At 55.6% G+C, this 12802-nt stretch overlaps 2 protein-coding genes across 2 annotated transcripts; both read left to right on the top strand.

Moving 5' to 3' along the window:
• The first annotated feature begins 3242 nt into the window (after nucleotides 1–3242).
• Nucleotides 3243–5723, top strand: KCNA7 (potassium voltage-gated channel subfamily A member 7). Its single transcript, XM_007168269.2, has 2 exons — nucleotides 3243–3870; nucleotides 4871–5723. The coding sequence occupies exons 1-2, from the start codon at nucleotides 3316–3318 to the stop codon at nucleotides 5687–5689; spliced, it is 1374 nt and encodes a 457-aa protein (XP_007168331.2). The 5' UTR covers nucleotides 3243–3315; the 3' UTR covers nucleotides 5690–5723.
• A 3824-nt stretch (nucleotides 5724–9547) lies between these two features.
• On the top strand, nucleotides 9548–12424 carry NTF4 (neurotrophin 4). Its single transcript, XM_057534669.1, has 3 exons — nucleotides 9548–9740; nucleotides 10706–10829; nucleotides 11486–12424. Exon 3 carries the CDS (start codon nucleotides 11498–11500, stop codon nucleotides 12128–12130), a length of 633 nt encoding a protein of 210 aa, XP_057390652.1. The 5' UTR covers nucleotides 9548–9740; nucleotides 10706–10829; nucleotides 11486–11497; the 3' UTR covers nucleotides 12131–12424.
• The last annotated feature ends 378 nt before the right edge of the window (nucleotides 12425–12802 follow it).

Raw genomic sequence — 12802 nt, 5'->3', positions numbered from 1 at the left:
AGCAGAAATTGACGTTGTAAATCAACTATACTTGAATAAAATAATTTTTTTTAAAAAAGAAGAGGAAATCAACTAAACTCCCATAAAAAACAAAAACAAACAAAAAAGAGGAAGAGAAAAATAGTTTGGGGAGTTCCCTGGTGGTCCAGTGGTTAGGACTTGGCACTTTCATTGCTGTGGCCCACGTTCAGTCCTTAGTCAGGGAACTAAGATCCCACAAGCCGCGCCGTGTGGCCACAAAAAAAAAAAAAAAAAAAAAAAAGTTTTAAGGGGGTGTAGTTACTGATAATGACAAGGACAAGGGTATGACCGAGAAAGTGGGTGGCACAATCAAGGGGGACAGATAGATACAGGTGTAGAGTTTCTTTGGGGGGAAAACAAAAATTGCCTAAAATTGATTGCAGTGATGCATGCAAAACTCTTTATGAATATAGGAAGAACCATTGGGTTATATACTTTATTTTTTAAAATTATTTTATTTTATTTTAAATTTATTTATTTTTAAAAATTTTGGGCTGCATTGGGTCTTCATTGCTGCGCGTGGGCTTTCTCTAGTTGTGGCAAGTGGGGGCTGCTCTTCCCTGTGGTGCACGGGCTTCTCATTGCAGTGGCGTCTAAGCACGTGGGCTTCAGTAGTTGCAGCATGCAGGCTCAGTAGTTGTGGCACGCAGGCTCAGTAGTTGTGGCTCGAGGGCTCAGTTGCTCTGAGGCATGTGAGATCTTCCCAGACCAGGGATCGAACCCGTGTCCCCTGCATCGGCAGGTGGATTCTTAACCACTGCGCCACCAGAGAAGTCCCATGTCATATACTTTAAACGAGTGAATTGTATGGTATGTGAACTGTAGCTCAATAAAACTGTAAAAAAGGAAGGAAGGGGGCTGGGGTAGATCAGAGGGCAAGATGGATGGAAATGATGGGTTCAGAGTACCAAGAGGCCACGTGTGGATTATCTAGTATCATGGTGTGTGTTAACGAACCACCCAAAGACTGTATGACTGAAAACAATAAAGATCATTTATCTCACTCACAAGTCTGCAAGCTGGGCAGGGCCTCAGGAAGAAGGCTTATCTCTCCTCCAGGGGGTAGCCTGGCTGGGGCAGGAGGACTTCTAAGATGGCTCACTCACGTGGCTGCAGGCTGGTGCTGGGGATCAGCTGTGAGTTTAGTAGCCTAGGGTCCTCTCCACATGGGCCTTGTCATCTAGCCTGCACAAGTGTCCCAAGGAAAAGAGTGGGGTGGAAGGTTGCCTGTTATGATCCAACCTCGGAAATCACACTGCGTCCCTTCCAAGGTGGTCTGTTAGTTGAGAGTCTCACCAAAAGCTGGAGAATGGACTCCACAAGATAGGGTGTGACATGGCTCAGACAAAAAATATGGTCTTTTTTGGAAAAGACAACCGGGTACAGGCCAGGTTTTAGCAGAATCATCTATATGGGGACATTGAAATTATTAAGAATTATGACAGTCGTTTTAGAGTGATGGATATAGAGCCAGGATTGAAAATCTTCCATGAAAGAGTGGGAGTGGGCAGAAGGGAAAGGGATGAGTTCTTTAGGGAAGGCTGGGAAGAGGTGTCCATGGATAACTTGAGCTTCAAAGGAGCTGAAGGAGGGAGAATTGTCTGGAAGTGGCAAGAAGGAGTGCCCACCTCCAGGCTCAGTGGTAGGAAGGTGTTAAGAGATAGGGCTGCAGGGAGGAGGCGAGATCGGTGCACACAGAGCATTCAGAAACCCACAAAGAGGGATCTCTGTGGGCTCTGAGAATGAGAAAAAAAAGAGAAGAAAGGAGACCAGAAAGAAGGGAAAAGGCCAGAGAGATGGGGAGACAGAGACCCAGACACGGGTAGGGCCAAAGACCATGAAAGAAAGGGACATAGACACAGAGAGAGGGAAACAGAAATCCAGATGGATGGTGACATAGCATCCCAGAAAGAAATTGTAGACAGGAAGAGAAAGAGTGCCAGAATTCCTAGGGGGTTAAAACCTTTAGTGTCTCTCTCTACTCCCCCAGCAGAGGGCGCCCGGGGCCTCATTCCCTGGAGTCCGGGTGTCCAATCCCCACGACTTCCCGCCAAGCACATCGGATGGGGCTATTTTTACCCCGTGTCATAGGACACCGGTGGCTGGAAGGCCATCGTCTGTCTGTCCTTTGGTCCCTTCGAGTGACCCTGCGGCATTTCCCTAGCCCACCCCTGACCTGTTCTTGGCAGGCCTGGCCTCCTTTTGCACTATTCAGGGCTGCAGCTCAGGCCTTGCTGGGTCTAAGAAAGTCTGGCAGAGAATCCAGGTGGAGACCCGGGGGGGTGGGGGTAGGGGCAACCCGAGCGAGGGGACCCCGTGTGGGGGACACATGCTCAGGGTTTAGAGCTGCTTTAGCATCCCCAGGATGCGGAAACCACCAGGACAACGGCAGAGACAACCTAGGGTGAATGTCAGAGAGAGATTCAGAGATATGACTCGGGAGAGGCTCGGTCCTCCAGAGGCCCTGAGATAGAGACTTGCAGTAATTCAGAGAAACAGGGAAAGAAAGATACCCTAAGGGGAGACCCAGAGAATCCCAGGGACAGAGACACAGCGGGCTGAGAGGTAATGAGAGAGAAGAGACCCAGAGAGACAAGAAGTGGAGAGACCCAGACAGAGAGGAAAGACAGAGACCAAGAGAGACAAGAAATAAACAGAGATAGAGATACAAGAATCAAAAGGAAGACGGAGACTCGGAGAGACCAAGACACAGAGACTGACGGGAATCCCCAGACACAGATGACCCTAGAACGGCAAAGCTCAGAGATAAATGACCCATAGAGATACTCAGAGATACAACCCCGAGATCAGAGATACAGAGGCCCAAAGTGAAGACAGCCAGACACAGAGACATACAAAAGAACGAGAGAGAGAGACAAAGAGATGGAAATTTGTGACTCCAACAGAGCGGCTCAGATACTCATAAAAACATAGACGAGAGACATACACGGAAACCCAGAGAGACGCAGGACAGAGATCTCAGGCGATGGAGAGACAGAGGGAAAGGAATCCGGAAGGCCAGGTGGACCCCGAGAAAGCGCAGCGCCGCGTCGCCTGGGGGTAAAGGGCGGGCGCCCCGGCAGAGGGCGCCCGAACGCCCTCTGCCCCGCCGGGGTCATGGCGACCCCTCCCCCGCGCCCTGGCCGCACGGCCGGGCTATTTTTACGCGTGGACACCGGACACCAGGCTGGGGCGGCTGGGGCGGCTGGGGCGGCGGCGGCCGAGGCGGGGCCGGGCCGGGTCGGGCGTCGGGGGCCACACGTTCGTCCGCGGGTCGCCGGGGCTGCGCGCGCCATGGAACCCGGGTGCCCGCCGCCGTGCGGCTGCTGCGAGCGAGTGGTGCTCAACGTAGCTGGGCTGCGCTTCGAGACCCGGGCGCGCACGCTGGGCCGCTTCCCGGACACGCTGCTCGGGGACCCGGTGCGCCGCAGCCGTTTCTACGACGGCGCGCGCCGCGAGTACTTCTTCGACAGGCACCGGCCCAGCTTCGACGCGGTGCTCTATTACTACCAGTCCGGCGGGCGCCTGCGGCGGCCGGCGCACGTGCCGCTCGACGTCTTCCTGGAGGAGGTGGCCTTCTATGGGCTGGGCGCCGCGGCGCTAGCGCGCCTGCGCGAGGATGAGGGCTGCCCCTTGCCATCGGAGCGCCCCCTGCCCCGCCGCGCCTTCGCGCGCCAGCTTTGGCTGCTCTTCGAGTTCCCCGAGAGCTCGCAGGCCGCGCGCGTGCTCGCCGTTGTCTCAGTGCTCGTTATCCTCGTCTCTATCGTCGTCTTCTGCCTCGAGACGCTGCCCGACTTCCGCGACGACCGCGACAACTCGGGGCTCGCCGCGGTGGCTGCAGCTGGCCCGGTGAGGGGGCGGGGCCTGCGTGTGGAGAGGCGGGGTTTGGGAGGAGCTGGACGAGGTCCACGGGGTCCTGGCCAATCATAAGGTGGGGTAAGGGGCACTGGGAGGTGGGGCCTCTCAGGAAGGTGGGGCCTGGCTGTGGATGGGCAAGGCATTGGGGGCCTGGTTGGAAGACCTGACGAATCAAAGGTGGGCAAAGGCCTGTGAGAGGTGGGCAAGCCGGGGACGGCACCAGACCAGGGGACTCTACATTAAATCCTGGGCTGGGGGCGGGAAAGGTATAGCTTAATGGGGCGGGGCCTGAGGATCTGAGTAGGAGGATCTGCCTTATCAGAAGGCGTGCGCTGAGGTAGGTGAGAAGCCCGGCTTTTGGAGGGCAGGAACACAGGAGGACAGGTGTATTAAGAAATCAAAACTGAGGGATAAGGCGAGACTGAAAAATCGGGGGTCTATACGGCTGGCAGTAACCAATGGGAAGGATGGGCTGGAGGTAGTGAGATCTGGGACCTCAAGAAAGCCGCCGAGGGAGCTGCAGATCGAGGGGTGGGGCCTGAGGATTGGGGCAAAAGGAATCCATCATAAAGAAAGTTGAGCTGAGGGCCGTGAGGGGAGGGGCCCGGGTTTTGGCATAAAGATAAGGTCTTTAACCATTATGGTCCAGGCTGGGTTTGGGGAGGGCAGGGCACAAGGGAGTGGGGCTAGGATGGGGACCCTCCCCAACTGGAAATTCAACTCTGGGGGCGGGATTTTGGGAGGGAAGAGATTGAGCCCTACTCAAGCATTATTTCAGGAGGCCCTGCCAATGAAGGATCAGGGACCCTAAAGTCAGCCTTCCCTGCGGGTCCCGAGAAGGAGTGTACTACAGCTAGGTCACCGGGGTTCTGGGGGCAGCAGCTATTGACCAATTTGTAAAGAAGTAGTTGAATATTTAAACAGCAAATATGGCCATTCCAGTGCGTCCCAGCCCTGGCATGGTCCTCCCTGAACCCCTTCCTCTCTGCAGTTTCCGGCTCGGCTGAACGGCTCCAGCCCAGTGCCTGGACTCCCACCTCGCTTGCCCTTCGATGACCCGTTCTTTGTGGTGGAGACGCTGTGCATCTGTTGGTTCTCCTTGGAGCTGCTGGTGCGCCTGGCGTCCTGCCCAAGCAAGACAGCCTTCTTCAAGAACGTGATGAACCTCATCGATTTCGTGGCCATCCTGCCTTACTTTGTGGCACTGGGTACCGAGCTGGCCCGGCAGCGGGGGGTGGGCCAGCCAGCCATGTCACTGGCCATCCTGCGAGTCATCCGACTGGTACGCGTCTTCCGCATCTTCAAGCTGTCCCGGCACTCAAAGGGCCTGCAGATCTTGGGCCAGACCTTAAGAGCCTCCATGCGAGAGCTGGGCCTCCTCATCTTCTTCCTTTTCATTGGTGTGGTCCTCTTCTCCAGCGCAGTCTACTTTGCCGAGGCCGACCGGGCAGAGTCCCATTTCACCAGCATCCCTGAGTCCTTCTGGTGGGCGGTGGTCACTATGACCACAGTTGGCTATGGAGACATGGCGCCTGTCACTGTGGGCGGCAAGATAGTGGGCTCTCTGTGCGCCATTGCCGGCGTGCTGACCATTTCCCTACCTGTGCCAGTCATTGTCTCCAACTTCAGCTACTTTTACCACCGGGAGACAGATGACGAAGAGGCCGGGATGTACAGCCATGTGGACACGCAGCCCTGTTGCCCACTGGAGGGCAAGGTCAATGGGGGGTTTGTGGATCGAGAGGTTCCTGAGCTCCCACATACACTCCTCTGGCCTCCCCCTGGGAAACACATGGTCACCGAAGTGTGAGGGACAGTTGAGGTCTGCAGAACCTCACATTTCCTTGGAGGGAGGGAGGGAGGGAAGGGAGGAAGGAAAGTTGGGGGGAGGGTGTCGGGTTTAGGAAGAACTAAGTTAAGTGGTAATGGGTTGGGGAACACTAAGTCTTATTGGGTCTTGAGTTGTGGATTGGTAGCCCCTGTGGGTACCTCCTTAGGTGACAGTGAATGGCAATGGGTTATGCTGATTTGAGGGGGAGGCTCCATCGGTTTGTATTGCATTGGGTTGTGCAAAGCTTGGGGTATTGAGATAGGTTTTGTCACATAATTTTGTGAGTTTCTTAGTTCTGTGTTGGATCGGGTTGGGTTACGAATGTAGGTGAGTCTTGTCCAACTGCATTATGCAGGATTCTGTGGTTTTATGAGTCCCCTAGGGCCATGTTGGATCAAGTAAGGTGGTCACCCATGGCACTGTTGGGACTGATTGTGTGTTCATGCATGGTGCTGGAGAGTTGGGTTGAGACACTGGAAACTGCGTGGCTTTGTGATTCTTCTAGGGCCATGTTATTTTAAGTTCTGTGAACTTGTGAGTCATGTAGAAATACGAAGAGTCATGTGATAGAATGTGAGCTTTCTAGGTTATATGAGGTTAAGTTGGGTTGGAATGTATGAGCATAGGAGTCTTTCAGGGTTCTGTTGTGTTGAATTGTGTAGAGTTATGTGGCTAGAAGTTTGTCGGGGCTACAATGAGTTGAGTCGTAATGAGTTGTATAATCATGTGAACCTCGTAGGACCAGTTCAGTTGGGTCATACAACTGTTTGGTTTGGGTTACATCAAGTTGCGTCCCTGAGTCCTGTAGGAACGTTGGGTTGAGTTGGACTGTATGTATGAGCACCACAGGGCCATGCTGGTTTGTTTTGCATTTAATGGTAGCGCCAGGACCCAAGGATAACAGCACTGGGAAGGAATCATGTGTCAAGGAGTGAATGTGCTATGTGGACTCTAGGAGACCAACTGAACTGGCTTGCCCCGTGTCATCCCTATAAGGGGCAGGGCTAGGTTCTGTATCTGTAGATTCAGTTGGTCACACAGAAAGCTTCTGGGTGAACTTGGAAGATGTAGATGCCCCTTACATTTACCCCACACCTGCTTTGTTTTGCCATTCAAACCCCTCCTCTATCTGTCTTCCCTTGGAGTTTTCCTTCCAGACATGGAGATCAGAGCCACAAGGGAAGGGGAAAGGGGGAGAAACTGTACTCTGTTCAGACATGATGGGGGGATAGAAACCCAAGGGAGGGGGACAGAGAGCTGGGGAGGGATAGAGACCCAGAGAAAGAAAGAGAAAGAAACCCCAAGAGGGGAAAAAGACCCAAAGAGAGGGGGAAACAGAGACCCAGAGGGGGCAGGTATCAGGCACCCAGAGAGAGAGGGACAGAGACCCAGAGTTGGAAAGAGACCAGAGCACCCCAGAGAAAGAGAACCAAAAAAGAAAAAGGCAGAAAAAGTCAGTGCCCCTGAACCTGAGAGAGATGCACAGTGTATGCCATGGAATCACAAAGGGATCCCAAATCAGGACGCACCACCCTAACCTCCCGCAGCTCAAGAAGTGTGTCAGACAAACTGCAGGGCCCACTCTATCTTCCTGGGGAGAAAGCAGTGTCTCAGAGCATGGGTGTGGCTTCCCAAGGTCGCGTGGCTTGTCCCCGGGGAGGGATGGGGGGGCTGGACTTGTGGCCTGCTGCTTGACCCTACATGTCCCCATCAGCCTGCTGGTCTGCACAGGACTTCCCGAGTCTAACAGCCTCATTTCTCACAAATGAGGAAACTAAGGCTCAGAGGGGAGGGGGTTACCCAAGGTCAGAGGTCTTTCAGTACTAAAAGGGCATTTGGAGGAGGAAGAAGAGGAGGATGGTTACGTCACTCACATATATAGGGCTGCCTATGTGCCACGTAACTTTCAAAGTACTTGTATTAATTTATTAAAATCCATCCAGTGGTTTACAGAGAGTTGTTGTTGTTATTTTTAGTTAGGAAACCACCCCCCTTTCTTTTTTGGTCAAATGAAATCTTACTTAGGAGCACCAGTGTGATGCATCGGAGGGTGTGAACTGGTTTGAGGAGTCTCTCTTGACAACTCAGAATGTGGCTAACAAATTCCGTTTGGAAACCCCTGATTTAATCCAACCACCTTTTTACACAGAGAGATAGAAGAAGGTACAGACTGTGAGAAGTGTTTTGATAAAGGTTGAAAAAAATGTAACCTTTAATAATATAACACTTCTCTCCGAAATGGAGAGAAAGGCACATTTGGAAAAGAAATGGAGACAGACCCCCCTCACAGTGACAGACACAGGGCAGAGTCTGGGAGGCAGGCACAGAGCCAGCACAGGGACCCAAAGAGAAGAGACACGTGCAGAGAGGACAGAGATACCCAAGGGAGGAGGGGAGCAGGAGAGAAGAGGGGCAGAGGTCTGGGAGGGGGTAAGAGACAGGAGGGGCGGACAAAGACCCATAGAAGGAGGAAGAGACCAGAGAGGGGCCAGAGATCCAGAGAAGAGAGAGGGACAGGGACCCAGACAGAGAGGAGAGGGATACAGAGAGAGGGGGACAGAGACCCAAGGAGAGAGGGGAGATGGAAACTGTTTCCCATTACTCTTTGAAAACTCACCCCTATTACCCCATCAGAGACTGAAAGTTGCATAAGTTCCTCTGGTAGGGGGTGGGGCATGTTCGGTGCTTAGGGGTATGGGAAGCATGGCGAGGTCAGGGAAGTGACCTGAGTGGACACTCAAAGACTGGAAGCGCCCCTCCTCCACCCCAATAAACAACCGCAGCAGCCTTTTCTATGTGGCCTTGGCTCGGATGGGGAGAGGTGAGGGGAACACCCTAATCCGGGGACACCCTTCCCGCCACCTTGCCATGCTATATTTAGGCTGAGGGAGGGGTACGGGATGACCACTCCCCCCCCTCCACGAAGGCGGGTGTCGGCTTTCCTCCTGAAAATAGCTCCAGGGGAGGGGTGAAGCGTTAAGTCTGTCCCAGGACTCCAACTCCTGTCCGATCTCCGTCTGTCTTAAGGTCTCTCTTTCTCTGGGTCTCTGTCCCCCTTGTGGGGTTCTGTCCCCTTTTCTCAGCATGTCTGTCCCCTCTCTCTGCATCTGTGTCTTCTCTCTCTCTCTCTGGGTTTCTGTCTCCCTCTTTCTCTGGAAGTCTGTCCCCTTTTCCTCTCCATTTTTGTGCCTTTCCCCCACCTCCCTTCATCTGTCACTATTCACTTTCTTTCTCTAAGCAGGTCATTCTGTTGCCAAATCATATCTTTGTCTATCTCCGGGTCCTAGAATACCTTGAGTTGCTCTTATCTGAACTCAGGACAAGACCCTCTCCCCAGTCCCCACCCAGGAAATTCCAGCAGAGAGGACTTATGTGGGAGAGACCCCCTCACGCAGCGTCTCCCCGGGGCCTCGGGCCTTATCACTCCCCGAGCCCAGCTGGTTAATGTCTGGCCTGGAGCTCCCGGGAGAGTTGGGGATGAGAGCGGAGGGTGGGAATCTGCCCGGGGATTGACACTTCACTGGCAAAAGAACGCAAAGGAATCTCAGGCCCAGACTCCTGGGTCTGAGGGAGGAGGGGGCTGGAGCTGAGGAAGAAAGGGGCTGGGGGTCCAGACTCCTGAGTCTGAAGGAGGCGGGAGCTGCGCGGGCCCGGACTCCGGAGTCTGCGGGAGGAGGGGTCTGGGGGACCTGGACTCCTGGATCCGGGGGAGGAGGGGGCTGGGGACCCGGACTCCGGGGTCTGAGGGAGGGAGTGGGGTGCTGGCGCCTGGCCTCCTGGGACTGAGGCGGGCGGAGGGCTGAGCTAGCCAGGCCAGGCTTCCGAGGTCTCGGCACGCGTGTGGAAGGCGGGATCCCCCGGCCCCTCCTCCGCCGTCGGGCGCCGCCCCGCCCCCGCCCCCGACCCGGGCCCTCGGGAGCCTGTGCCGCGAGGAGCCGGCGGGCGAGCGGGCGTCCCTGCAGCCAGCGAGCAGGAGGAGGAGCCGCCGCCGCGCCAGGGGCAGCCGGGGGAGCCGAGGAGTGCGCCCCAGGTGAGAGCCTCCGCGCCTCCTCCCCCGGGATTCCGGCGTCCGGGTCGCCCTGCCCCCGGGTGGGGGGGGGGGCGGGGGCGGGGCCGGCGGGGGCGGGGCTTGGCGGAGGAAACTGAGGCAGGAGGGCAGTGTCCCAGAGGGAGTCCGGACCCCCTGGCTAAACCTTCTGGGGGAGGGGGGGCCGGGGAGTCCGTATATCAGAGTACCTGGGAAGGAGCTTGAACTCCAGAACTCCAGGGTCTGAAGGAGGAGGGCACTGGGGGTCCGGACTCCTGGGTTTGAAGGAAGAGGGATTTGGGGGCCTGGACTCCCGCATCTGAGGGAAGGAGCTGGGGACCTGAGTTCCTGAAAGAGGAGGCAGCTGGGGCCGGGGCTCTTGGGTCTGAGTGAGGAGGGGGCGAGAGCCTGTTCTCCTAAGGGAGGGGGCAGCTAGGGCCCAGGACTCCAGATCTGAGGCAGGAGGCAGCTGGGAACCTACACTCCGGGTTCTGGTTGGGTCAGCATGTGCCCCTCTTCACAATTCCCCCTTCCCATTTCCCCATCTCCCAGCCAGGGCAGGCGGCCACGCCAGGTATGTGCAGTAGAAGTCTTGGACGGGCCCTGGCCTGTCCTGTGAGGAGAGAACATTCCAGGAAGCAGCCTCGGGGACCCGGGGCTTCTTAAGTGTGGGCCCTCAGGGACCCGGGTGTCCAGGCCAGCCCCGCCCCTGCCCTGTCTGAGAGATGAATGGGCTGAGGAGGATGTAATCTTTTCCAGCCTCCATCCTCAGCGTCTCCCCTCCCCTCTCCTCCCCCCATCTGCTTTCCATCCAGGAGCCATCACCTGGGCAGGGCAGGGGCCTCTAGCAGGGGGATGCAGCATTGGCTCTTGGTCCCCTACACTTTGAGAGGAACACTGAGAAGGGGAGTGTTCAGGCCCCCTCCTCCACCTGCCTCTATAACCTACCTGTTCCCTTCCTCTGCTAGGTGGTTGCCTCCTCCCTCTCCTGAGATGTCAGGAAGGAGGGGGCCACCTGCGTCCCCCACAGGGGCCCCCCGGAGCCTGGGGGCCCCCAATCCCGGAGCTCGGAGGTGGAGGAGGTGCTGACAGGTCTGGTAACCACCCACTTCTTCTCAGTCCTCTCCAGGCCATCCTTTCCCAGAATCCACAGGCTTCCAGAATGTTCTAGAGAAACTGCAATATCCACACCCCTGCCAGTGTCTCCCAGCCCTGGGCCAGTTTCATGGACAGGGAAACTGAAGCCCCACTTGAGAGGAAGTGTCTTGCCTTCACAGTGGCAGTTTTAAGCTGAACTTGGGTCTCCCTAGGATTCCAGAACATGACCTTTCTCAGAATTTTGGAAACTCAAACCTCCTCCAGGCTGCAGGGCTTAGGGTTCCTTGGGGTTGTAGAGACAGGATGGCAGAGTGGAGTTGCTGGGACAGGGTTCAAGTTCCACTTCCGGCATTTGCTGGCTGTGTGACCTGGTGCAAGTCACTAACCTCTCTGAGCCTGTATTTCCCCATTTGCCTGTATTTCCCCATTTGTTGGCTATTAATAGTAATAATAGTAGACTAATTATGATTAATCTAGAAGTTGGGCATTATCGAAGTCCTAGAATATAGGGTCCCCCGAAGTTCTAGAACAAGTGCCAGAACCGCCTCCCTGTGGTTCTGGCACACAGGTCCCCCTGGAGTTCCCATCGGCCCCCACCACTAAGTTATTATCCTTCTCTCTAATTCCAGCTTCCCTCTCTCTATCCTCAGGTGCTCAGCGAGATGCTCCCCCACCCCTCAGGCTCCCTCCCCATCCTCCTACTTTTCCTCCTACCCAGTGTCGCAATGGAGCCCCACGCCTCACCCTCACCCCTGCCCCCATTTCCAGTCCCCGAGTGGGACCTCTTGTCCCCCCGAGTAGCCCTGTCCAGGGGTACCCCCGCTGGGCCCCCTCTGCTCTTCCTGCTGGAGGCTGGAGCCTTTGGGGAGCCAGCTGGCAGCCCGGCCAACCGCAGTCGGCGGGGGGTGAGTGAGACAGCACCAGCGAGTCGCCGCGGAGAGCTGGCTGTGTGTGACGCAGTCAGCGGCTGGGTGACAGACCGCCGGACTGCTGTGGACCTGCGTGGGCGCGAGGTGGAGGTGCTGGGCGAGGTGCCTGCGGCTGGCGGCAGTCCCCTTCGCCAGTACTTCTTTGAAACCCGCTGCAAGGCTGACAGCGCTGGGGAAGGTGGCCCCGGTGGGGGTGGAGGAGGCTGCCGGGGTGTGGACCGGAGGCACTGGGTGTCTGAGTGTAAGGCCAAGCAGTCCTACGTGCGGGCATTGACTACCGATGCCCAGGGCCGTGTGGGCTGGCGATGGATTCGAATTGACACTGCCTGTGTCTGCACGCTCCTCAGCCGGACTGGCCGGGCCTGAGGCCCATGCCCGGGAACTGGGCAGGTAGAGGAAGAAGAGAGCTGGATGCTGAAAGACCTCAGGGGTGGCCTGGCTGCTCTAGGCCTCAGTTTGGGAACTCGTCAAATGGTCACAAAAATCACAGCTCTCTGATTTTGAGAGCTCAATCTGGGCAAGAAAGACAGATGGTGAAACCAAATGGGGTTTTGAAGGATGAATAGGAGTTCTCTTGGATGAACTTGAGGGTAATAATGATGATGATGATGATAGCCAATATTTTCTGAGTGCCTACTGTTTATGAGCTCTAATACACAACTTGTCAGATCAGCTCTGGTGGATTTGACCATTGGAGGCCCTCAGCTTCTAAGCTGCTGACCATGCGATCTCAGAGGACATCACCTTGCCCACCCTGGAGAGAGTGACAAGGAGGGGATATGTCAAGAAGTGTGTGTGGGAGCATAAAAACTGGAACATGTAGGCAACTAGTTGGGAGCTGGGGTTCGAATGAGAAATCTTACTTAGTCAGATAGGGCAAGTGTTGACTTAGATATTCTGTTTTGAGGTAGTGAGCTACCTATCACAGCAGGAGCACAAGCAAGGTTGAATGACAGGATGTCAGGATGCTTAAGAGTTTGGCCTTGGTGGGGAGTTGGCATCAGGTTTCTACCCCTCATCCCTGTCCCAACCTTTACC

The sequence above is a fragment of the Balaenoptera acutorostrata genome, chromosome 19 (assembly GCF_949987535.1).
Source record: "Balaenoptera acutorostrata chromosome 19, mBalAcu1.1, whole genome shotgun sequence".
Taxonomy (NCBI): Eukaryota; Metazoa; Chordata; class Mammalia; order Artiodactyla; family Balaenopteridae; genus Balaenoptera; species Balaenoptera acutorostrata.
This window is presented reverse-complemented; position numbering and strand designations above follow the sequence as displayed.

Excerpts from the sequence above, each read along its gene's own strand:
- KCNA7 (XM_007168269.2), top strand. The coding sequence starts at position 3,316 with ATGGAACCCGGGTGCCCGCCGCCGTGCGGCTGCTGCGAGCGAGTGGTG. Across the intron at positions 3,871-4,870 it reads CGGTGGCTGCAGCTGGCCCG|TTTCCGGCTCGGCTGAACGG; the intron begins GTGAGGGGGCGG and ends TCCTCTCTGCAG.
- NTF4 (XM_057534669.1), top strand. The coding sequence starts at position 11,498 with ATGCTCCCCCACCCCTCAGGCTCCCTCCCCATCCTCCTACTTTTCCTC.